We start from the raw sequence: 27,976 nt of genomic DNA on the forward strand, positions 1-27,976 counted from the left end.
TACGGTTTAGGGTATAAGCTGTAGATTTGTACATACGACTGTTTCAGGCTACTCAGTAAACACTCTATTCTATTTTTAGTCCATCAGCTGGTAGGGCAAAATTTCAATTCTGTGTTACACCCCAGGGTACCGCAATTTTTTGGTATAAATTTAAAGAGTAATATATGAAGAATATTTTAAGAGGTGTTAGACTTTTGAAAAAGTGTCCAAAAGGGGTTAAAAGGGGACTTATTTAAGGGTATATCAAAAATTTTGTTTTGCACATATTTACAGAAAAATGTAAAAATAACCAATAATTCAGTACACTATTCTTTTTATTAAATGGAACAAATTATATCTTATTAAAACGCAGGCCAATTTTCAATTAATTTTTCAATCGTAGAGGACCAAGAAAAAAGGGGGAGGGTAATTTCCAAAATTCATGATTTTCAATGAAAAGAAGCAAAAGTACTAATTTTCTTGATAAAACGGTATATTTTTCATATTGAAACATAGAGCATAATGTAACTACAATGTAAAGGCTGTTGAAAAAAACATTTAAAGGTAAGAAACAAAAATATAGAATCAACGACAGACACAAACATAGGCAACTAGAAATGCACGATTCTGTCACAAATTCATACATCATATTCATGAAATAACTAACATATTAAAACACACAAAACTGTCAGGGTTTCTAGATCTCTATCTTTTTAATTTTTTTTTAACAACCGAATCACTACATTTTAAGGTCACGCAGAAGTTCAATCCATAGAATCATCATCAGTTTGGTCACCTGCATCTACCGAATTTTCATTATCATCATTTCCATCATATTCGTGGTCATCGCTATTAGCAATATCAACGTTTTGATAATCCTTATATCTACAAGCTTTCGAGTATTTACATACAGGTATTTGTTCAGGAGAAACCTTGTTGAACACATGGACATCTGTTGTTGGCACAACCAGCTTTAAATGAACAGCACTTCAGAATTATTAAAGCATCTAACGCTGGTGGTTGGTCTAGCCAATTGATACTGATCAAATCGTTCTGAAAAATCCAATTATAGTTGTTTAGCAACAGACCAGTGTTGTGTTTAAGAGCAGATTTCCAAATCTTCTAAAAGTTGGATGGTTTAATGTGCTTTAACATTGCATCTTTTGTTGGGGACAGTAGATGTCAATAAATCTGTTTTGGTTGCATTTCAAAACGTCCTGATCTTTATTCATCGATATTTTTAATTTCTTATGCATATATAGAACACGAAAACCTCTCGAAAGTTTTGCCAACTCTTCGTCAACCTCTTCAAAGGTTTCACCACGATGGAATAGACCTTCCGAAAACACATAACGTGTCAAAAAGCCGAATACTTTGCTTTTTTTCCTTTACCACACAAAACACTTACTGAATCACAACCTGTACTGCCGTGAAATCCTGGCAGTTTTCTACAAACATTCTCACCAATCTAACAATGTTAGAATTGATATGCAACTGTGAAAATAGTAAGCCAATTCTTCCACATCAATGTCAGAAGGTTTTATAACAATGGTGTCGTAACTTTTGTCAGCTGCATATTTTTGCATTAAGAAACATTTTGTAATCGGCTTCTTCCTGTTTGATTATAAGATAAAACCATTCTACGCTATTTCATTTCCAACATTTATTTTGTGGCACATACTTCCGTGTGATACACATAAATCAATACATTCAAGTGTAAATCTATAGGATTATTTACTCTTTTCCGAACCAAAGAATTCAACAAGAGCACCTTTTTTTTCCCCAACTAACAAACATTTCTTTCATTCCCAAGAACACGATTGTGATGGTCTAGAACTTATCGTAATGATTTGTCCCTCCCAAGGACCTGCTGTTTTAATTTTGTTATGGATATTGTGGGATACTAATCAGTGACAAAATCAATGCGGGACCTCTTTTCGAAACTTAAAGGATTGTTTTTAAAATAACAATTGCAAAATAAAAAAAGTGCTTTGTATCCTAGTAATGGGTTGAATAACTGCCATGTCTTCAAATATTCACATGCTTTCTAAGAGATGACCATTTTCTAAAAGACCATCCAGGACAGATTTTAATTTTCGTTACATGTGTACCATCAAAGTTTGCAAGATACATTGGAGGAGGACCTAATTCAAACTGGAGAGCCTTTTGCGCAACCAACTATCTTGTCTGGGCTATGACAAGCAGGCGACATTTTTTTTCATCTGCTCTCAATGTTTTGTTGCTCTTATCAGCCATTTACTGCTTGTCTTTTATTTCCTTTTTTAAAAATGTAGGCGATGATAATCTTTTAATTGTTTTGAAGATATCGGTTGACTTTTGTATAAGCCGTTCATGAATGAAAATTTTTAAGGCAAACTTTCCCTTTTCATACGCGTTTAGAAGGTTGCACTTTAATTCCGAAGAAGCAACAGAACCAGAAAACAAGACATATAACTGCTCAGATGTTGAAAATGGATTTGGCCAGCTTTGCAGTGTCTGAAACAATTTCATAACATCAGTTTTGTCTCGCTTCATTCGAGTTTTTTAAAGTTCTTTTTGTGCGGAGTTTCAGGGTTACCCATTCCTACTAAATCTCGAATTTTAAGGATATTGAAGCTCCTTCCACTGCTGATGGACGTTTCGTCCCCGAGGGTATCACCAGCCCAGTAGTCAACAATCTGTGTTGACATGAATATCAATAATGTTGTCATTTATATAAATTTTCTGTTTATAAAACTTAGATTTGTTCGAAAAACTAAGGATGTTCTTATCCCAGACATAGACTACCATAGCGGTATTTGGCACAACTTTTTGGAATTTTGTATTCTCAATGTTCTTCAAATTTATACTTGTTTGGCTTTACAAATATATTGATATGAGCGTCACTGATGAGTCTTATGTAGACGAAACGCGCGTCTGGCATACCAAATTACAATTTTGGTACCTTTGATAACAATTTCATGTACATTTAACAACCAACGCTTAACATAATCTTTATTAAAACTAAAAACAACAAAGCCAATTTTTTTTTATCTGTTAGAAACCAAAGATCATAAAAAGTATGGCCAATTCTCATAACTGACTATTTGACGTTCATTCAAAGTCAAACACTACATAGCTAAAACACAAAATGTAATCAAGCACACTTTTATTGAGTTCGATAGAGTGCACCTTTTCTGAACGCAAAAAAAACCCACCTTAATTTGTACTTTTTCAGTAATATTTTGTTACACATTCACTTTATAAAATAATTTGTCTCACCAAAACATCATAAATCGACATTTAAATGTGTGTTTTCAGTTGCAAATTGATAATGCGTATGTGTGAATGCATTGTACATGTTGTATACTGAATCAAAGACGGTAATTTGATGATTTCCGTAATTTAACGAGTATTTGCACGTATATATATTTTATCAAATATTTCATATTTTAGACGATATATAAATACTGCAAATGATTGAAACATTGTATAATGATTAATTCTAAAGTTTAATTAACTAAAACGGGTAAATGTATAACGAGTTTCTTTATGAAAGGAAAAAATATGCCTTAATTTTAACCCAAAAAATCGGATTGTTTGTAATGTAAAAAAAACTTTTTTTTAAACAAAAAATCTTCAGAGTAACATTTAATATGATAGTTTTGTATCTGTTTTGGTTGATTACTCCTATACTTTATTTTATTTTAGTCGCTTTATATCAAAAAATTTAATTACAAATTACTTAGTCGTGATTACTAAATGAGGGGACCACTGAAAGGGAGGTTTTTAAACCTCTTTTGGACACTTTTTTTTTTAGTCTAACACCTTGTATTTTATCAATAAGATAATGAAGTTGAATTCTATCCAAAAAAATCGCGGTACCCTGAGGTGTAACACAAACTCCTTAACTAGAGCGCTTTTGAGACCTAGCTGATGGACTATTTCGCGTTCGTCGTTTACTGTTAGCCAACGCGTATACAAAGACATTTGATGAACATTGTGTATACTTATATATTGTAATTGTATATAAATATTGTTAGTAAGGTCTCTGGGAATAATACAATAGAGTTCGTCTTCACTGTTTGACCATGGGGGTCCCCTGACTGAACGACGGTTCCCACCGTCTGTTTATCCTTATTTCACATGTTCCCGCATTATTACCTTGTTATTTTATTAGCGTAAGGCATGAGTATTGTAACCGGGGCCCATACATGCTAAGAGTAAGCTTAGATAAGTCCCGTTTGTCCATTTCCCGACACGACAGAATGTCAACATTCCGGTCGCCGCCATTTGCATCACTATGTTTATTGACGTCAGTGACCCAATGACCTGAGATCAGCATCCAATCAGCATAACGGAATTTGCCCACCATCTCCATAGAGGAACGAGACGTTGGTGGGACAGAGATATAAAAGCAAGTGCACAACAGTCTTCAGATAGACTGCGGCCCGCTACCAGGGCAGTTGATACCAAGGAACTTACCAAGGCAAACCAAACGTGCCGCAGTCGATGCAATGCATGTACCTTGCTATTGTATGCATCCCCGTTGAATAAATGGACCAAACCATAATTGACCTAGATGTTTTACTACGTTTACTACGATGTTGACAAACGATAAACGTACCAAAAAGGGGGGTCTCTGTATATTTTATTAAGCGTTCTGTTGGGTTTTCATGTGATTTATACTTGTATAAATAGTATTGATTGTTTGTATATAATAAATTGTGAAGCTTAATTAATCTTGTTGTCTGTTGTACATGTATTTAGTAAGTCAATGTTAATGAGTTTCTGTGCTACCATATTTAGATCAGTGCCTTAACCGTTTTGCCTGCTACGCTACCATTGTATTAACCATTTTGTCAGCTACGCTACCAGTATAACTAAGTTTGTAACTCAGCACCAGAGTTGACAGCTCTATGTTAGAATTTACCAAGAATATAGTAATCAGTGTTAACCTTATATAAAATTACTTTTACTTAAGGAACACCCCCGTCCCGTAACAATATGATCCAAATATTCATTCTGAAATTAATAATAGGAACCATGATATTCCCATTTCAAGAATAACAAACAAACTCAAGGTACTCGCAGAGCGATTTGTGTTCGTACCGGCAGACAAGGCAGCCAATAATGTAGTGGTGGTGTGCCGCATATACTAAACGGAAGTTCTTCAAAACGAAATTATCAATTCCTCTACATTAAGGTCAGTGCGCACCACAGAGAGTCAAATCGTTAACAAGCATACCACTGCCACTACCCAGCTCAAACCATCTTCCGAACATTTGAAAGACCCAACCATGTACTGGTTACCGAAATTACAAACCAAAAAAAAATCCGTTTCATCTCCGATTCGGGTTAGCGTTCTACTACTAATCTTTCAGGGCTTCTAACTACCTCCCTTACTACTATCAAATAACTGGTTGTTAACTTTTGTAATAAAGTTTATGAAAATAATGGTATTAATTATTTTTGGAGTGTTAAACATTCTTTAGAGGTTTAAGATAAAATACATGTTTTCAATGGTTCTTACAATTCTGTTGACAGTTATGATTTTTCTACTCTGTACACTACACTTCCACACAATCTTATAAAGAAAAGTTTTTGTATTTGATTAAATGGTCTTTCGAAAAATCTCATTGTAATTTTATTTGCTGTAACTCGTTTAAATAAAATTGAGAATGGAAATGGGGAATGTGTCAAAGAAACATCAACCCGACCATAGAAAAACAACATCAGCAGGTCACCAACAGGTCTTCAATGGAGCGAGAAATTCCCGCACCCGGAGGCGTCCTTCAGCTGGCCCCTAAACAAATATATACTAGTTCAGTGATAATAAACGCCATACTAACTTCCAAATTGTACACAAGAAACTAAAATAAAAAATATACAAGACTAACAAAGGCCAGAGGCTCCTGAGTAAGGACAGGCGCAAAAATGCGTCGGGGTTAAACATGTTTATGAGATCTCAACCCTCCCCCTATAACTCTGGCCAATGTAGAAAAGTAAATGCATAACAATACGCACATTTAAAATTCAATTTAAGAGAAGTCCGAGTCTGATGTCAGAAGATGTAACCAAAGAAAATAAACAGAATGACAATTATACATAAATATACACGAACGTAATCAATTCATCGCTGGAAAATTGTTGTGTCAGGGATTTCGATACCATAAATTACTTAAAACTTTAACTAAATTCTTTTACAGATACAAATATTTGATAAGTAAATTTGGCTATACATGTAGAAAACTTATTAACAAGAGGCTGTCACAACGACAGCAAACCGGATTTCTTAGCATTTATTTGTGTCCTGGCAATATCACAAGAACCATTACTGATGATTGGTGTAAGTGAAAATCGTCAATATCAAATTTGACCTCTATTTTGTCATCAGTATCAACATATTAAAATTTGAAAAGCTTAGATTGAATGGTTCGTGAGTAAATGTAACAACGTGAATGGAAACACCATTTTACGATCTTTCAAAAACCATAACTCCTGAACGGTAAAAGTCAAAAACGACATTATTGAACTTGACCTCTATTTTGTCATCAGTAACAACATATTAAAATTTGAAAAGCTTTAGTTGAATGGTACATGAGAAAATGCACGGACACGACTGGAAACACCATTTTTCAATCTTTCAAGAACCATAACTCCTGAACGGTAAAAGTCAAAATCCTCATTATTGAACTTGACCTTCATTTAGTTGTCAGTAACAACATATTAAAATTTTAAAAGCTTTGGTTGAACGATTCATGAGTTAATGCACGGACAACATTTAATTGCCGCCCGCCCGCCTGCCCGACCGCCCGCCCGCCTGCCCGACCGCCCGCCCGCCTGCCCGACCGCCCGCCCACCGAGCATCCCCAAATCAATAACCGACATTTTTGTCACAAAAAACCGGTTAAAAATGGTATTTCACATCCTAAATTTTATGGTAATATTGTACTTAAAGCGAGGAAATCACTATGTGATCCGTGTTAACTCATCGAACCTTTGAACAAACTAAGAAAATAAGTGTTGTTCCCACTTCAATTGTTATGATATATGTATTCGGTATCATACTTCGACCTGGTAGATACCAATGGCAGTGGGCTTGAAATCTCCGGTAAATCACTCGCTTCTTGGTTTAATCCAACGATGTGTTTGTTAGATTATCAAATTAATAAATTATTGAATATCACTCTACGATTTTAACCACTTATTCATAGCCCCATTGCTTTCTTTGTTGAATTCTGCAATTTCAAGCATTAATTGATACTTTATGTTCAAAATATATAAAGAGTCCTTTTTCTGTCAGAACTATACTTTATCCTAAATTGTGCAAAAATCATTAGAACTCTAATTGCATATTAGAGCATACTGTTCACTTGAAGTTTGATAATACAAAACAACTTACAAAATGTATATTGACAACAATGGATGAACAAAACAAACAGCTATATTTTATTTATTCGGTAATAACTGTCCTTTCCGGGATTTAGATATTTCGGTTTTAAACGGGAAACTCACACACTAAAATTTACGACAAAAGAGACGATTTTTCGTTCCCTATTGTTAATTTTCCATTTCTAGATGGTGATTTTCCTTTGGCACCATCTTGCGGTGTTTATATTTCACAACTTATTCGCTATGCCCGTGTCTATTGTGACGTTTTTGATTTTAACGAACACAACCTATGTATGACTGGTAAATCATTAAACTATGGATATCGTTACCATAAATTACTTAATACCTTTACTTAATTTTTCCATAGATATCAAGATTTGGTTTTGAAGTTTGGTTGTATCTGTAGAAAACTTATTTCAAACGGGATAGCACATCCTCATTTTTACGGAAATGTTGTTAACCGTGCCCGGAAATTTAGAAATGATCCATGTAAACTTGTCGCTCCTTTAAATAAACTTATTCTCAAATGTCACCTATTCAACACTGGAATAAGATCATTGAATATTGTTTTTATTGGTATAAATATTGATTTTGTTATCAGTAAATTAAAAGCTAACTAAATATTACTAGTATATCATATACATATTCATGTCGATACCTGCAACTTGGCATTGCACAAAGTCATGTTTTTTTCTGTCTGTTTATGACGTCTTTACACTAAATCCATTGGATATTAGATGTGTACGGATTGATAGTTTAGTCTTAGATGCATTATTTTTTTATTAGTTGTTAGTGGCTTTGAACTAGCTGTCAGATAACTGCGAATACTCTCAGATCTTTTCATTGTGTCTTTTTGTGTCGGGATGTATAAGTACCCGGCCACGTCCACTTGTATTATTGTACATCTTATGAGTTTAGCCTTTTTCAACTGATTTTTATAGTCCGTTCTTATGTTGTAATGTTATACCACTGTCCCAGGTTAGGGGAGGGTTGTGATCCCGCTAGCATGCTTAACCCCGCCACAATATTTATGTATGTGCCTGTCCCAAGCCTGTAATTCAGTGGTTGTCGTTTGTTGATGTGTTACATATTTGTTTTTCATTCATTTTTTACATAAAAAACGCCGTTAGTCTTCTTGTTTGAATTGTTTTACATTGTCCTATCGGGGCCTTCTATAACTGACTATGCGGTCTGGACTTTGCTCATTGTTGAAGGCTGTATGGTGACCTATAGTTGTTAATGTCTGTGTCATTTTGGTCTTTTGTGGATAGTTGTATCATTGGCAATCATACCACATCTTCTTTTTTATATAACAGGTAAAGATGTCAAAAATAAGGGAACAACAGTCAAAATTGTGATATAATCACAAAAACAAACAAAAAAACTAAACAAACAAATATGCTAACAAAGAAAAAAAAAGGGCATATAGACTGCAAAATTACCAAAAATTCAAGAATACAAAAATTGCTATAGCACACAATGACAGGATGTATAAGTACCGAGACACGTTATATGAATATTTATTAAAAATAGACTTGACAGTGAAATTCATATTTTAATAAGACAAATAAAAGAACTCTTTAACACGTATCTTAGATGATACACAATGTCAGTGTCTAGAATATATATACTTCAAGACATTTGTGTGTTATTTGTGAAGTTAATACGGTCTTGGTATCATCGATGAACTTAATAAAAAAAAAAAGACCAGACGTTCTTTGACATGTTTCTTCTTCACAAACCTTATGCTTTGATACTTCGTGGTGATTTTGTACAGAGTTAGACACTGGTGATAATTTATAAGTCTAAGTAGCAGCTGCAAACTCTTGAATAACCAATGTGTTCAGACATGTATATCCTATATGCAGGTGAGGTTTGTTTATTGCTACTAACTGATTTCTATGTGTGTAGTTCTTTCAAATGCCAGTGCTGGTCGTAGCACTTAAACGCTTAAATATGACTGTGAAAATTGCACAAGACATTATCATGCAGAACCTACACTACTTGCAATGACAACATGTCATGATTGAATGAAGTCAAAACCACAATCAAAACATCGAGATTCGCGGTCTGCTTCCTCATTTATTCAGCAACTACAAAAAATCCATTAAACTCATGGAACCTATAAAATAAGCAAATTAAAGTAGCAAGAGAACGTATTTAATCATGAACAATATGTTGTAATTACGTCGGGATGCATGATATCAAACATAGTGTTAACTGCCTCAAAATCATTCGGCAACAATAATCTTCTTGACCTTCATTGTGCAGTTGTACATGTTTCGTCCACATTAATACACATATTAATATCAAAAACTTTTCAATTGTGGATGTTTCCAACTGATCTAAAAGAAAACAATGGAAGAAGTACTAGTAATCAGTAAGCAGAATCAAATGAATTTGTTATACAGTCTAACCTTTTTGGGAGGTTTAGCGCTATAAAACCAGGTCCAGACCATCATTTTCTACATTTAACATCCTGTACCAAGTCAGGAGTATGACAATTGTTGTCCATTCGTTTATTGTGTTTTATCATTTGAGTTTGCCATTTGAATAGGGACTTTCCGTTTTGAATTTTCCTCGGAGTTCAGTATTTTTGTGATTTTACTTTTTTGTATGTTATTTCAACGTTTATAATCATTACATAGAAAGTTGTCATCAAGTAAACAAGACCAATTATGATTAGTATTTAAGTTTTTTTATTGATTTATCTGGTTGGTTAAACAAAACAATAAATAAAATTGATTATATAAAAAATAGGATGCAGTTAAACAAATATTTTCGCACACTCTTTATCTGTAAAGGAAAACATGGGAATGAACTTCAAATAGAATATGAGAAGGCTATGCATGAGTGATAATAGAAAAACACAATAGTCGAATCCATAAGCAAATTCCACTAACATTACACAATTTCTTAAATGGTATTAGTGGTTCGTTGCTCAACTTCTCTTTAATATTTATCAATCTCTCCAGAGCTGATTTCAGAATTCACATTTACCAGGAGCACTCCACGCTGAATAAATCAAAGCCAAGATTTGTTTAGAAATCGAGACATCTGAAGAGCTTTATAACAAAATTTATGACGTTATGAAAAAAATATCCAAATCCTTCTGAAGTCATCTTTGAGAGAGGCAAAACATACATAAACGGATAACATGGCAGTTACAACTGCTAAATTCTTGACTTGACACAGAACACTTTACGAAAACAATTGTGGTAAGAACTGGTTTTATGGCTAAATAAATCTCCCGTTTTATTGCAATGTTAAAAATTTAGAAATACAGTACAGATAAATTCTTAAAAACTCAGGACAGTGAACTACATAAATGAATAATAAGTTGGAGCATTTCAATATGTAAACGACTATATAACAACGAACATCTATTATTAACTTACGACAGAACACAATACAATTATGATTTAATGTATCATTTTCTGTCTTTCCCAATAAAACTTTAAATTTAACCATAGTTTATAAATAAGGCAAAATCTCAAAAAAATATTATCGATTTGAGCTGGATTATTAATTTTGCAGCGGTACCACAGATTTTACCACAAGATATAGGGGGACGCAAACACTTGGTGTAAAGAATCAGCGTTCATGTGGATAAGCTCACTCTGCGAACAACCCTGGTGTTCGGTTGATTCGTGTTATTCAGTCTTTAGGTGGGTTTTTTCACGATTTTGTCATTGGTATTGTTATATCTTTAAATTTACTGTTTACAAATATTTATTTTTAAATACTAAGGCTCTTTTACCTCAGACATAGATAACCTTAGCTGTATTTAGCAACACAGGAATTTTGGTCCTCAATCCTTTGCAGCTTCGTACTTTATTTGGCCTTTTTAACTTTTTTGAATTCGAGCGTCACTGATGAGTCTTTTGTAGACGAAACGCGCATCTGGCGTATATACTAAATTTAGTCCTGTTATCTATGATGAGTTTATTGTATACCGTTTTCTCATTAACGATATAAAATATTTTGCCATGACACTATTTTCGACTTACGACTTTGAATATTCATTTTCATTTTAATATTTTTTGCTTTTATCAAAGAAATGAGATTGAAACAATTAAGCCATTTAAAAAAAATATAAGAAATAGCACTATATATATCTTCGTTATTTTTTTTATTTTCTGTTGCAGCTTGTTCCGTTAGACTAAATTATTTTGGTGGCTTTTTTGTAACGACATTTCCAGCATAGGCTATTGTATCATGAACCGATAATTTATTGCAGTTATATAACTATTTATCAAACAAAAAAATGGAAAAGATATTTACGAATATGAAAAAATACATTCATATATGACGACCAAAATATCGTCGAATTGTATGTACCTTTAACGTAAATTCCAGAGCCACGATTAAAGGAAAATATGAATTATTTACAAGGTTTTCGTTATGTATCATTTTAGTACTTCTTGATATAATCTTTGTAACTTACAGCTTATTTCAAACGTTGTCTTTTTTGTATCATGACTGACTGTTGCTACAACTTTGTTGCCTTGATTCTGTAAGATGATGTTTATAAGAGATTAATCGAAGCCTGATTCCCAATTATATTCGATTGAGTGCTTGTTGTTTTTCTTTTAAACATATTAACATAGGTATCAAAAGCACAAAACAACCACATTTTTTTTTATATATATAACTAAGAAATACTGTTATTTAAAAGCGATTTTAAAGTTGCTCCTTTTGTTTCCTCAGTAGTCCATCCTGTCATCAAATATACGTATATCAAGAAAACTATTTTGCAAATAAGTCATGGGTATCGTTAAAAGAATTCATGAAATGTGGATGATATTTTTCTAACTGCTCTATGAAATACATATAACAACTGCGTTGTACTCATCAATCGTAAAATTAGTTACTTGTACCTTATTTCCCAAAGAAAAGAAGGAACAAATCTCGATATGTTACTTTGATATTGCATCAAAAATATAATAAACGATCCTAAACAACTTTGAACAACATATTTAGACAAAGTTTAAAAAAAACTAAAAAAAAGAAATGAATTCCGTTACTGTAAGAGGAATAAATGAATGGCATTTGAGAGTTTATCTCTTATAATTTGGTACTTCTTCATCTAATGTTACTGTAAAGACTTACCATTATAAAAGTTTCGGAAGAGTCAGACTTGAGGTGATATAACATTTTCATATTGCCGTCACAAATATCATATTGCGAGTATAAATCAAACCTCCTAAATAAAAAAAAAACAGACACAAAAACAAAAACAAAAATGAAAATGAAAATCATTTAATTGGTTTTATTGAAAGAATAATCAAATTACTTATAAAAAGACGAAACGATAACAAGATTATTGTCCTTTTTTGAAATGTTGCTAACATACTATTTTGTTTTGCTTTCCGTGTTTTTAATGTCACGTTTTGAATAAAATAAAGGGTTTTCAAAGTATTACCGAAAACAACATCAACACATGTTATTAACAAAGCACTGATTCAAATTAAGTGTTTGATATAATATAAGAAGATTTGTTCTGATTGCCAATTAGACAAGTGACCAGCAGTGACCAAATGACATAGAATCCAACACCTACATGTCTCCGTACGGCTGTGGTCAGAAACCAAAACCCATACCGTTTAGTCATCATAATAGGCACCGAAGTAACAAGTGCAAACCCGTTCAATCGAAAATACTAACGGCTTGATGTATATAAAAAAGCAATGAGCAAACCTTTAAACATGAAAACTTTTACGTCGATTTTTGGTGAAATATATTTGACATTGATCTGTACTTATACCTCCTATTATTGTGTTATTGTGTTATGGTAAAATATTTGCATTCTTTTATGTTTGCCTATGTGCTTACGTGCTTTGTTTACATTCCCTTTTTTACTCTTTGTAACATATTTGTTTGTTTTTCTAGACTATAAGATTATAACACAATGTTGACTGCTCTTTTCCGAATTTTTACATTTTACCTATTATGTCTGTTTGTTTCGTACACACATCGTTTTCAATTAATGGAATTTTATGCGAGTGTCATACAAGTGCGAGGTAAAGTTAGCTATGTATTCAGAATTAATCCCATTTTTAATACATCAGAAAATGCTTGTACAAAGGCAGGAATATATTATTTTTTTCTTTGTAGTATTTCATCTATACATCAAATAAATAAAGCACAATGTACTTGGAAGGGAAAAGTAAAATCACAAAAATACTGATCTTAGAGGAAAATCAATTCGGAAAGTCCAGAGTCACATGGCAAAATGATATAACAATATGCATCACAAAACGAATGGATAAGAACTGTAATATTCCTGACTTGGTACAGGCATTTTCAAATGTAGATTAAACCTGGTTTTATAGCGCTAACCCTCTTACTTTAATGACAGTCTCATCAAATTCCGTTATATTTACATTGATGCGTCAACTAAACAGACACAATAAATAAAATAGTCAAAATATGGATACATAAGTCATCATCATATAACAATTTTAAAAGGTACAATTTAACAGAACAAAACACATCTATCTACAAACAATTTTGGAAAACACATCCAAATGATTACATTAATGTTGTTTATCAAGAACATGTATATTAATTAAAAGTCGACCTGGTTGAATATCCTTTGTATTTCTATTATCGGTCCTAAAAAAACGTCTCCAAAAAGTTGAACACCGTACAGATTGACTGTTGTTTATCGGTATATATATTAATTTTGTTATCAACTAATTAATATTAAACTAAATATTATTGTCAAGCATCTGTATATTCAATGTCATACAATCTTCCGAGACATACATATATTGGTATTGCACAAGGTCATGTGATTCACTGACTGGTAATGACGTTTTTAAATTAAATCCATATACAGTTGGATGTGTACTCATTGACATTCTAGTCTTAGGTTTTGTTTTAGAAGCCTTTGACTATAAGACTATATTTAAGTAACTGCGAGTACTCTCAGTTCTGTACATTATGTATTTTGTGTTTGTTAGGGTTATTTGCCATTTGTATCGAATTGATGTGTTCAGCATTTTCCAAATGGCTAGCATATTGTTTGTACTATTTCACCGCTGTCTACGGTTAGGGGTGAAACTTCTCCAATACCGCCACGTTATATTATTGCCTGTCCTAAGTCTGAAGTTTGTGATTCAGTGGTTGTCGTTTTTTATGCACATTATATTTGTTTTTGTCATTGTTTTCTTTTACATTAACCAGTCCGAAAAAAATATGTTTCCCTTCCATTGTAATGATCCGATAACGCAAACAAATGATAATTTCAAATTACCTTCTCACCACACTCCCCAACTGAAACCCAGCTGGACTAAAAACTGTCAGATTATCGCGGACACAATTTTGTCTTTCACGTTCCCCGTCAATTAGAAGCATTCCATCACTAGCTTTTAAACAAATAAATTTATCTGTAGGCAGTACATAATTACCTGAAAGAAATTTTATGAACCAAAAACACAATTTAAATATGGCATCCAGGCGATTTTTAAACTAAATAATAAAACGAAATCTTAGATTCTAGCAATTGCGTTGTCAGTCAATTTTCGATGTATGAGTTTGACTGTCCCATTGGTATCTTTTGTCCCTCTTTTTTAACAAATGATAATAAATGATTCTAGAATTACTGTGATAAATATGACATTTAACGAAAAATCATAGTAACACCGTGTATCATCAGTACACCGGATATAGGTACTAGCCATGCGGGCATGATCGATTTTGACCTTAAACGGTAAGGAAAATCTTTGTTATGCTTTGTCAATATTCAATGCACATTTCTCAACATTTGAAATTCCTGCTCCAAAATAATTTTCGCATCGATTTTTTCCTATTCATAAAACCACTTTGATAATCTAATAAGAACAATTAACTTGTACATGTGCAAATAGTTGTGAATGTCAACACCAACATCCAATTTCGATACAGATGTTGAGACATTTACATGTGTATCTGAAAGAAACATAATACAGGGCAAAAGTAATAGTCACCAATCATAAACCTACCTGTGATTACTCATTCCTTGAAACTTTTTTTGGTAATAAACAAGAAAGAAAATAAAGTTTTTGTGTACGGTGTACAAAAACTTAACTATGCACCGTACATACGGAGTTGTGTGGTCAGCTAAACATCGTACAAAACACTTTTTTAGGGATAAAATATAAAACAATAACATATGTATGAACGATTTCGATGCCAATTATTGAAACAGCTATACTTATTACACACACACATTGACCTTCTATCAGAAAAAAGAGTTGCAATGAATATAGAATTATATCGGATGAGACGAGAATCAACTCCTCCGACAAGTATTTGCACATACTTTTATAACGTTTTTGTAATCCCTCTTGTTTTGGGAAAATAATGAGAAACTCGCTCACGCCCGCTTGATTAATACCTATATCCGCTGTACGATGATACACGGTGGATAATAAAACATAAAAATACCTTGCATAAATAGAGCATATAGAAAAAATACACTTCACAAACAAAAATTGATTTTATACCAATAGAAAAAATACTGAGTTAACAACAAACGTATGACAATGTTACTTACTGGGTTCACTTTCTGTAACAGTAATTACCTCTTCTCCATCTGTATTATCGTATTCTATTGTGTATATTCCTAGAAAAAGTGTTATGTTTAACTAAATTATTATTCAACACTTGTAAATATCAACAAGAAAGTAACCAAACGACTCTATTAATTAAACGAAAGGAATGACGGTTAAGATATGGTTCTGGATAAACGAAAATAGTATCAAAGATCTTTTTAATGGAATGGAATTTTGAAAATTCGATTTGAAGTATTTCTGTTATAACTCATATAATGCTATTTTCAAAAGCGAGAACGATTTTAGTTTGGTTTGTGTTGAACAGTATTTAATTATTTTTTTTGTTTTGTATACGAAGTTTGTCTATATGTTTTTTTTATTTTGCAATAGCTTGATAAATTATTTGTTTGTCTAATGATGCCGATTTTTTAATCTTTCGGTTCTCTTTTACAAACTTGAAGTGTGAGATGTACACTTTCACTTCGATAACTGCAAGCATAGAGCTTATCGACAGTTTGTATGCTTACCAAAGTGATCAATTACACTAGGTTTATATCGAGTGCTACTATTTGTTTTATTCGGACGAATTGCGCGTTTTTGGGTTACACATTATAGGTTTGGTATCTTGGATGAATTTTTAAACCTTTCATAATATCTTGAACATTGATTTTTTTGTGGTCGGTTCTTACTTAAGTTGAGTTATTACCTCACGACTAACCCCCTGGATCTAAATGATGAAAAGTGCTGTGATTAATATCAGATGTCTTCATGTATCACGTAATGGCACACTTATGGAACTGTTAGCTGTTACAAATATACGTGAACTTCCTTCCACCGATTTTGTGTTTTACTCTTAATTGTATTGTTTCAATGTATTGATGCGATTTTAAAATCAGTATACTCCTACTGCCTAAAACTTTTCTAACCATTAACAGTTATCTATAGATATTTCCCCCATGCAATTCAATGAATTTATTAAAAAGTTTGATATCATAAAAGTTTTATGAAAAATTATGTTAGATAAGTAAATCTTTTTGATACTGCAATATCAAAATGAACGCAATTTCTTCTTAAGTACCTGACATTGAAGAACACGCAAAAACAAGCAAAACAAATTATAATTTAAGAGACATACCTTTTATATGATTGTATTCTGAGGCTACTGGAAGTAAGAATAAATAATAGCATAATTATATATTTAAAAAAAACCCACTTTTTTTCCATTACTAAAATTATTTCTTACAAATCCATACTGGTCTTTTACCAGGAAAACTAAAGACCATTTTTCTTAGCACAAACATAAAAATGTCCGTAGTTTTTAACAACAAGTGTATTCAGTCAAAAATTATTTTATTTTACACAGTCTCAAGTAGATTAGAGTATAAACATAGAACACAAAATACATCCTTTATCAGTACATCGTTGTCCTTCGACTAACAGTACATAATACTTTTAAATGTTGTTATGTTGCTGTTCCATTGAATTACACTCTACATTTTCTTTTATTCAAATCAAAGAAAGTCTTCCACATATCAAGACTTACATCTAGAAAATGGCAATAAGGATTTGTTTACAAAAAAACCTTTACAACAAAACGGATGATTTCAACTACCCAAGTGTGACCTTTCATTACTTAAATAACAACAACTTTATCAGCGTCTGTAAATTGAATATATATTTTCCAGTTGATAAAATATTTCCGAGATTGCAATACTATCAACATTTCTTTGATAATGATTACCTCTAACAAGGATTTCGAAAACCCAAAAGATTTAAGGGATGAAGACTAAATAATATCTTCGATAACCATACAGACATCATTACGAGTAACTTGACCGTTATAAATGAATAAAGATGGACACAATTTTAATGTGGCAACCACCATTCATTTTGTTGGCGCAGATGTCAGATTTATTATTTATTTTTGTTTGAAATTGAAGTCAGATTGTTTTTTTTTATAAAATTGAGAAAGGAATGGGGAATGTATCAAAGCGACAAAACCCCGACCATAGATTAGACAACAGCCGAAAGCCACCAATGGGTCTACAATGTATGAGAATATGTTTACACATTGATAATTACTGGATCAGAATTATTGTCAAATTGACTTGTAATACGTATTTGGATTACTCATCTAATTAATATAAATGAACAGGTGATGTCACATCTAACACATTCCAGCAAAATGAGTGTTGCAAAAATAATCCGTTCAAGCCGGTGCTAGTTATAGTCGCCGTCTGAAACTTGCAGTGAGGAAGAGTGTGTTGGGTCCGTGTTGAAGGCCTCATTGTGTCTTTATGATGAAGAACAGAGCTGTCCCTTATCTTTGTTTGTTGTTTTTTTTTTGCTGTGCATGTACGTTTTATTTTGTTATGGAGTGATATCCCAAATCTTTTGTATTTTTATTTTATAAACAAATTTCATATAAGTGTGATGGTTTAAAGCTATGAAACAAGATTTAACTTACTATTCTATTGACGGAAAATGCATGTACCATTTCACTTAAATGGCAGTGGTTTTCACGTGAACGTTGAATGGGAAAAGTTTGATTTTGTCAATTTGTATAGCCTTTCTTGAAGTTTACTTAGAGTTCGGTATTTTGTTGTATTTTCCCTCGAATGTGTTCTACCGAGTAAGATTATCACAAGCTCTGTTCTCACATGAACAGATGTTGCACTGTTATATATTCTAAAAATCTCATAAAATAAAAATAAATATATATTGAGGCGCTTATTTTGAAATATATTCCAAACTTATTGTGTTTCTTGTCTTCCAACTGTTTGATTTTGACATTTGATAAGGGATTTTCCGTTTTGAATTTTCTTCGTATTAGTTTTTTTGTTATTCTATTTTTATACCCTAGAGTCATTTCTTCTAATAAGCTTACGGTTTGGTTTGATGGTAATTTTATTCATCCTTTGGACATGCTGAATTATCTCTGGAGTTTTTTGCAGACTTGTCGACATATCGATTGGTCTTACCAAATTATCTGAAAATACACATAATATGTATGTTGAAACATGTCGATATTTTTATTTTGTATCAAAAAATTCAAAGAAAGGCATTTATACACCAACAAAATCTACAAGAGGAGAACAATTTCAATTCATGTCAAAATGTTTCTTTCCGAAACATGAGATACAATAAAGCAAAAGATACAGATAAGGTCTACATATTTTCCATGCAATTGAACTTCTAATGCCAACTAAATATACATTAAAAAATTGTAAACAAATTATAAAATATTAATGAATCATTTAATTATCAATTCAAATCGCCATTTCTGGAATATTACAGTTCTTGTCCATTTTTTTTATATGTTTTGTCGTTTGATTTTGCCATGTGATTTGGACTTTCCGATCAGATTTTACTCTGAGTTCAGTATTTTTGTGATTTTACTGATAGCATTTAACGTGTATATGATACGTGCAATTGGCATGAACAATAAACTTCACGTATCCTTTATGTGTTTTTTTCTTTTTTCTTTATATTAATTTTGATTAATACTTTATAACGTAATTTTATTATTTTTTCATAATGAAAGGTTTGTAGCTGTGCTTGTTTCGCGTTATTCAATTTCAACAGAAATTATCATAATAAAATAAAACAACTCGAGTTGATATTTAGCAGTACCCAATTGTCACTCATATTAAAACGAACAGTTATGAGACACTAAAAATCAAAACTAAGGAGTAAACAAAGACTAAAAAAACCAAAGGACATTTACATCAACAGTAATAAATAATACTAAAGAAACAACACGAACTCCACTAAAAATCAGGGGTGAAATCAGGTGTATCGGAAGGGTAAGCATTTCCTGTACCGTATACGGCACCCGTCGTGTTATTTTTTTGTTCGGTTCGGCAATGATTGAAGGTTATGATGACTGAGGATGCACACTAACCACAGTCGTCCAGTTATTTTTTTTTCTACTGCTGTGAATAAAATATCTTTTTTGTTTCAAGAACTTTACTGTGTAAATAAACTTAATCTCTCTAACTTTCACACCTGATGCAGTTGAACATTTTCTTTAGTGCACGTTTATATATTTTTAAAAGTAATAACAGTTTTCTTATGTACATGTAAGAGTATATTGATTTTGAAACAAACAAAAATAAATCGAAATTTCCTTACAACTGTTAATTATGTTCAATTTTAAGTGCTGTACAAGAAAATCATGTTTGGTCGAATATGTTCTAGTTAGACTGACAAACCATGTTCCATGTGTGGCTCAGTAGTGTACATGTAGCTCATTGTGCGTTGCAACATTTCAGAATAAACTCATAATAGAAACTAGGACTGAACTTTATATATACGCCAGACGCGCGTTTCGTCTACAAAAGACTCGTCAGTGACGCTCGAATCCAAAAAAGTTTAAAAAAGCCAAATAAAGTACAAAGTTGAAAAGCATTGAGATCCAAAATTTCTAAAAGTGTTGACAAATACAGCTAAGGTAATCTATGCCTGACGTAGAAAAGCCTTAATTCAAAATTTTGTAAACAGCTAATTTGTAAATATAACAATATCAATGATAAGTCATGTCAGCACATGAAGCACACTTGACATGCATAGCAATATATCTAACTTTGATGGTTTGAACATTTTAATGGACACTTCGTGAATAAATTGATATATACTGAAGATCGGTCTTATAGTTGACCATGGTGGTGTTTCATTTTCAATAACGATAATGACAACATGCAAAGATTTTCTATAATTATTTGAAATCTTCAGTAGCTTGATTCTTCGTAAGATCAATAATGTAACATTTATCGTAATCAAATTGTATACGCTCTATAAATGAAATAACAGTGATTAAAACGAATGGGGTATCCCGTTTTTAATTATGTTCAGAGCTTTAATTTGGAATTTTTGTATCTTTAAAAACAATAGGTGAAGGCTTAACAAAATTTTCAATTTTGGACTAGCACAGCAAAACGCTCATTGAAATCTCAAATGTCTCTTCCGATACGATCATAGAGAACGAGTTTGGAAATGTAAACATACCTATAAAACCCGCAGCATTTGTTTTCACATGTCCTGAATCTGATGTTCATTAGTTGTCTTTTTTAGATGTGGTGCGGAAGTGTTTTTTGTTTTCCGATTTTTATATAGATAAGACCATCGGTCCCTTAATAGCTAGCTGTTCGATGTGAGCCAAGGCTTTGTGTTAAAGACCGTACTTTGACAGCAGTTTGCACTATAAAGGTTTACTAAGTAGACCACCTTAGTCGCAATATACCAACTTCACCTGCATATTGGATATATATTTCCCAACTTATTCGATATTCAAGAGCTTGCAGCACCTACCCAGACTTTGTAAAACGTCATCAGTGTCTGAGTAGAAAGTTGATGAACCAGGGGTATGTCAAAGAACATCTCGTCCTTTTTCTAAAAAAGTTCATCGGAAGGTACCAAGTACAGTGGAGATCAGTTCTAACCTCTCATTAGAACTGTCAGAATAATCTGTCATAGAACTGTTCTAACCTGTCCTAGAACAGTTCTAGCTAGAACAGTTCTACCCTAGAACTGTTCTAGGTAGAACTGTCAGGATCAGTTCTAGGTAGAACTGACTAAATCAGTTCTAGGTAGAACTGTCAGGATCAGTTCTAGGGTAGAACTGTCTAAAACTGTTCTAGGTAGAACTGACCAAATCAGTTCTAACTGTAGAACTGTCAGCAGAACTGACCAAATCAGTCAGGACTGAAGAACAGTTCTAAATGACGTCACTGCAGAAAGGGCACTTTAGAATTTAGAAGAAAAAATCAGTTCCAATTACTTTACTATATATAATAGCGGATTTTTCTATATTTTTACTGATCAAAATTTACATGTACAAATATCGAAGTGGATAGGAGGTTATCCAACTCATCGGAGAAATATTTTTATAAGATTGCAAATGAAACATCATTGTTTACGTTTCTTCGTTCCCCGTGTTTAACAGTCTCTTCATAAATATAACTCTGCATTTAATTCATGGAAATTTAATCTTAATTTACCTTGTTTGCCTTGGATTTACATTCATGACTTAGGATTCTGTTTTGACAAATGTTCAAACGAAAATTGTACAGTGGATGGATTATGGGATTAATGAAATCAGTGTTGTTAAACGTAAAAAAAACTATGTACATTTGCATTAGCTCGTTGCCAAACTTATCCATAACGATTATGAATAATATCTGGGAGTCCTGAAAGTCTGAAAAATATACTCGATTGAACATAAATGAAATATTTGCCACTGGACGTTAGGCTACAAACAAAACCAATCATTTGTCCTTCTTCAAATTATATATTAACAGTATAGTCAGTATACTATTCCAAGTCTAAGAAGAGAACTTCTCATACATGTACTTTTCATTTTAAAATAAAGTATATGAATCAGTCATGTGAGTGTTGGATTACGCCGTTAAATAGTTTTGTTTAAAAAAAACATCATGAACTACTGACTTAAAAGTCACTTTTGTGACGGTTCAATATTTAATAATTTAAGTTTGGATGTAACGGGTCTTCTGACGTTATTTTGTTATCAACACCCATAGACATAAGTTAGTCATGTGAACGTAACATCATCAACGTTTTTTTATGTTTTGCCAAGGTTTAAACATTTTGTTAAAATGAAATTTAGAATTAAATTATAAGAAATGTCTGTAATATTTTTTCTGTCTATTATATTATACATGTATATATATAACGTAAAAAATGTGGTGCACACTGTTAAAAAACCCTCTACGTGCATTTATCAGTGTGCACCAAATTTTTTATGTTTTTTCTTCATAGACAGAAAAAATATAACAGTCATTCCTTAAATAGTAATATTATCGATACAGAGAGGAAATAATGGCGCTCTGATGTGGATAAAATTTGGTGTCCTCTTTATCATACAATATCTGTCCTGACTTAGAAATATTATTGGTTTACAATGAAGCCATATATATTTACATGATAAAGAATATATAGATATAGGAAGATCATGAAGATGTGGTGAGTGCCAATGAGACAACTCTCCATCCAAATAACAATTTAAAAATAAGTAAACCATTATAGGTCAATGTACGCCCTTCAACACTGAGCCTTGACTCACACCGAACAACAAGCTATAAAAGGTCCCATATGTTCAGTTTTGGTTGATGCGGTTAAATAATTTTGTTATTAAAACGACTCAGTCTGATATATCGAAACTTCTGAAATTTGTTAACAATTCAATATTTTGAATAAAAAGAGGACACACTGTCATTTGAATTATACAATCCATCGTGATCGGTTGTTGTCTGCTCTATGGTTGGGTTGTTGTTGCCCAGACACATATTTTTGTTCCATGAGTCAGTCTGACATGTCTGAGGTATGAAAACTAGCTGATGTTTGTTTCTGATGCGATATTTTGAATAAAAGTAGGAAATGATGGCACTCTCAATCAATGCGAATTTTTTTTTGTGGTTGTTGATTTCCAATATTGCAGTTATTTATGAACTACAGTCCCTCTTGACCTAAAATTCTAACTGATGTACTGTCCAACTATATAGACTTGCATAAACAAAAAGAAAATATGGTCATTTTTGGTTGATGCGGTCAAACGAATTTATTACACAACTCAGTCTGAAGTATGAAAACTACTGATATTTGTTTACGATTCAATACTTTGAATAAAAAGAGGATATGCTGGCACTATAAATTCATGCAAACAAAATTTTGAAGTCATTGTTTTCCAATATTGCTGTAACTTGTATATTATAGTCCCTCTTGACCTAAAATTATAACTGAATTACTGTACAGCTATATACTAAGCAGATTTGTAGAAAGAAAGAGCAAATAAGGTCAGTTTAGATTGGTGCGGTCAAAATATTTTATTACACGACTCAGACTGAAGTATGAAAACTACTGATATTTGTTTACGATTCAATACTTTGAATAAAAAGAGGTCATGCTAGCACTTTAAATTCATGTGAACAAAATTTTGAGGTCATTGTTTTCCAATATTGCTGTAACTTGTATATTACAGTCCCTCTTGACCTAAATTTATAACTGAATTACTGTGCAGCTATATAGATTTGCAGGAAGAAAGAGCAAATAAGGTCAGTTTAGATTGATGCAGTCAAAAGATTTTTGTATAACAGGTCCGTCCGAGGTATGAAAACTACTTGTAAAAAGATATCACATTTGTTTACAATTCAATATTTTAAATAAAAAGAGGACATGCTAAGTTACTATAAATTGAGTGCAAATAAAATTTTGAAATCATTAATGTTTTCCAATATAATTGGTATCCTTGCCTAAAGATAAACTGAATTCCTGCAGTTTGCAGCTAAATGTATTTAGATTTATATGAAGAAATCAAATATGTTCAGTTTAAGTTAATAGTGGCTCAATGGCAGATCCAGAGCGGTGGGGGGACCCCCTTTTTTTACGATCAATGCATTTGAATGAGGCCATTTAGTTGGACCCCCCCCCCTTTAAAACTCAGTGCTGGATCCGTCCCTGGTGGTTTGGGCCAGAATAACATATTACACAAAGATAAAGGTCAGATAATTTTTTTATGTAAAATGAGCTATCCTGACTTCCCAAATGACAAATGTAAAACAATTGAAATAAAAATGCCCCCCCCCCCTTTTTCCCAATATTAACGGCTTAATCTATGTTCAAAAATGAAAGAAAAATAAGTAATTTATGTAACACATCAACAAAAGAAAATCACTGAATAACAGGCTCCAGACTTGGAACAGCCACATACATGCAGAATATGACGGGGTTAAACATGTTCTCTTGTCGACGAAAAATTTGAAATAAAACCGGCAAAATAGCAAAACTCTTTATAATATTAATCGCTATTTTGCCGAAGCCTTCATATTTAGACAAAGAGTTCTTCAAACTTATAAATCAATTCTAGACGTAGAATTTATAAATCAATTTTAGCCGTCGGATTTAAAAATCAATTCTAGCCGTAGAATTTATAAATCAATTCTAGCCGTAGAATTTATAAATCAATTCTAGCCGTAGAATTTATAAATCTATTCTAGCCGTAGAATTTGTAATCAGAACTGTTCTAGAAGTAGGACTGACTAAAACTGTTCTAGAGTAGAACTGTCAGGATCAGTTCTAGGTAGAACTGTCCAAATCAGTTCTAGGGTAGAACTGTCAGGATCAGTTCTAGGTAGAACTGTCCAAATCAGTTCTAGGTAGAACTGACCAAATCAGTTCTAGCTAGAACAGTTCTAACCTAGAACTGACTAAAAGGTGTCAGGCTGACAGTTCTACGTACTGTCCTAGAACAGTTCTCCTGACAGATTCTGACAGATTTAATGAGAGGTTAGAAGTGATCTCCACTGTACTTGTTGATAAATATTCCGTATCAACTTCTCAAATAATACACGATTGTCTTGATGTACAGATTCTGCGTACTGATGTTGTTTATCATCTTAACAACGTGTTTTATTGTTCTTTCATTTGTCTTTGTTCTATTATTAATATTACTTTACTGTTGAATGGTTTTATGTGATATCCGTTTGACGTGGCTCTGTACTTATACATCTCGTCAATGTGTTTGTATTGGCTTTGATTTTTTGGTGGTTTGTTTTGTATATGCGACTTTTTGTATTTCTTTTGTTCTTATGACGTGACTCTGTTCTTTCAAAGTTCCCGTCAGTATGCTATTGTTCTATTATATGTCATTATGATTTATTTCTATTATGAATTACTATATACGTTGAACCACAAACGTCAAAATCATTCAATAGCGTAGTGGAATTAACTATTTGTGGATTCTTATAAATTCAATATATAACTTTTGGACTAGTTTAAATCTCGGTCTATTTCTGAAATTTATTCTTAGTTTACATACTTATGATGATTTTTTTATCCGTGTTTGCTAACATTACCTATGTAAATTTTATAATTGTTTGTATGCACATTGAACGACAAATTTATGTGACGTATAAAACAATTCTGACGTCAGACACTCAAATCAATCAATGTGTTCGTAGATAGTAGCTGTTTTTGTGTTCTGTGAAATTGTCCCTTTTAAAATTGTTATACGATGATGAATGATGTACCCATATTTTGACTATTTTATTTATTGTGTCTGTTTATTTATCGCATCAATGTAAATATAACGGAATTTGATGAGACTGTCATTAAAGTAAAAGGGTTAGCGCTATAGAACCAGGTTTAATCCACCATTTTCTACATTTCAAAATGCCTGTACCAAGTCAGGAATATGACAGTTCTTGTCCATTCGTTTTTGATGTGTTTTGTTATTTGATTTTGCCATGTGATTATTGACTTTCCGAATTGATTTTCCTCTAAGTTCAATATTTTTGTGATTCTACTTTTTACTTTCATACATTGTGACTAGGATTAAGAGTTTTCTCATTGGCGCATATACCACTTTTCATATCTGTTGTAATGTGCTCAAGCAGTATTACAGTTCAAAAAAGGAAAATAGTCTCTCTCGGTTGCATTTTCGAGTTTCTAGTGTGAAAAGTAAAATCACAAAAATACTGAACTCAGAGGAAAATTAATACGGAAAGTCTATAATCACATGGCAAAATCTAATAACAAAACGCATCAAAAACGAATAGACAAGACCTGTCATATTCCTGACTTGGTACAGGTACGTCACATAAATTTGTCGTTCAATGTGCATACAAACAGTTTTAAAATTTACATAGGCAATGCAATCATACAGAGTTAAAAAATCAAAAGTATGTAAGAACAAATTACAGAAATAGACCGAGATTTAAACTAGTCCAAAAGTTATAGATAGAATTTGATTACAATTGAATCCAAATATATAAAAAAAAAATTGTAACTGCTGTTTATATTACACCTATTTGTGCACATCAGATTGTTATATGGAAGTTAAGTGTAAAATGAACAACAGCAAAAACTGTCAACCGATTCGAACAGAATTAATCTATCTTGAAAAAAGAAAAGGTTTGATTTCCACTCCAAAATATTTTCTTCCACTATATTCATATGCTTGCATACATAATTGATAATCGGTTCCTTGATTGTAGTAGGGAAATTGTTAACAAGCACAGATATAATAGTTGAAATACAGTTACTAAAAGCAAAACCGGGCGTCTTGTGCAAATCTATAATTTCAATCTTGTTATCTATGGTGAGTTTATTGCTAATACATATTATAAACCTTTATATGTGCAGTTAATTGTAAATATTTCAACATACGTAAAGCAAAATTTGATCGAGTATGGTGTTTTCTTTGTGTTATAACTAAGGTTCTAGACTTATTCAAAATTGGTATATCAAATCCATTCTTGACACTACAGTCTTTTTCTCAAATCTATAAATAAAATTTTAATATCACAATCCTAATATATAAATTTCTCTTCAACAGATATTTCTACATAACCAACATAACCTACCTTTATTTCATGTCTTCTTCCAACTAGGAAGTATATATAAAAATGAAGCGTAGGCTTACATATTCATCTGTATTTAAAATTCATACATTTTTTATTTGTGTGGATATAGCTCTTCTAAAATCCAACAAAAGGTATAATATTGATTTCTGTTTTCAACTACGTTATATTTTTTAATTGGCACAGTTAAGCTGTTTAAATAGAATTGACAAATATTTCCTTAATATAAATAATTAATCTTTTATAGTTTACATAAATTACCTCGTAGTAAATATCCTATTACAGAAAAAAGTCTAGATTGGTAAAAGGGCCATTGTCTAGATAGTATTATATATTGAATCATCTACACCTAACAGGACTTGAATTGCAAATACATACATTAAACGGTCACAATCACACATTGTTGACTAACACAATGTGTATAAAATGTAAAAGTTACAAAAAATACAGATCTCAGAGGATAATCAAATCGGAAAGTCTCTAATCAAATGGCATATGTGTCTCCACTCACTAAACATATTTTTGTTATGTTGTTAAGTCTTTAGAAAAGAGACATGTTGTGCTATATGTACAGTACCTATTGTGTCCTTTTACTAAGTATTATAGTATTTCTGTTTGAGTGTTCATAATCATGGCCGGTTGTGTAATCAAAGCAGAAGTGCGTACCTTATTAACACATTCAGCCTAGCTCCTTGAGGTTCTTCAGTT

At 32.2% G+C, this 27,976-nt stretch overlaps 1 protein-coding gene across 2 annotated transcripts; it reads right to left on the reverse strand.

The window, feature by feature from the left end:
- Window positions 1–8,989: 8,989 nt before the first annotated feature.
- On the reverse strand, window positions 8,990–27,373 carry LOC134686250 (uncharacterized). 2 transcript variants are annotated; one of them, XM_063545922.1, is made up of 8 exons: window positions 27,272–27,373; window positions 18,781–18,882; window positions 17,029–17,055; window positions 15,896–15,964; window positions 14,615–14,726; window positions 12,466–12,559; window positions 11,801–11,867; window positions 8,990–9,698 (listed from the first exon to the last, which is right to left on the reverse strand). In XM_063545922.1, exons 2-8 carry the CDS (start codon window positions 18,857–18,859, stop codon window positions 9,538–9,540), a joined length of 609 nt encoding a protein of 202 aa, XP_063401992.1. In that variant the 5' UTR covers window positions 18,860–18,882; window positions 27,272–27,373; the 3' UTR covers window positions 8,990–9,537. The 2 variants fall into 2 exon arrangements, with proteins under 2 accessions (XP_063401992.1, XP_063401991.1); XM_063545921.1 differs by having other exon boundaries at window positions 14,615–14,768.
- Between the last annotated feature and the right edge of the window lie 603 nt (window positions 27,374–27,976).

Source organism: Mytilus trossulus, chromosome 10, assembly GCF_036588685.1.
Source record: "Mytilus trossulus isolate FHL-02 chromosome 10, PNRI_Mtr1.1.1.hap1, whole genome shotgun sequence".
NCBI lineage: Eukaryota > Metazoa > Mollusca > Bivalvia > Mytilida > Mytilidae > Mytilus > Mytilus trossulus.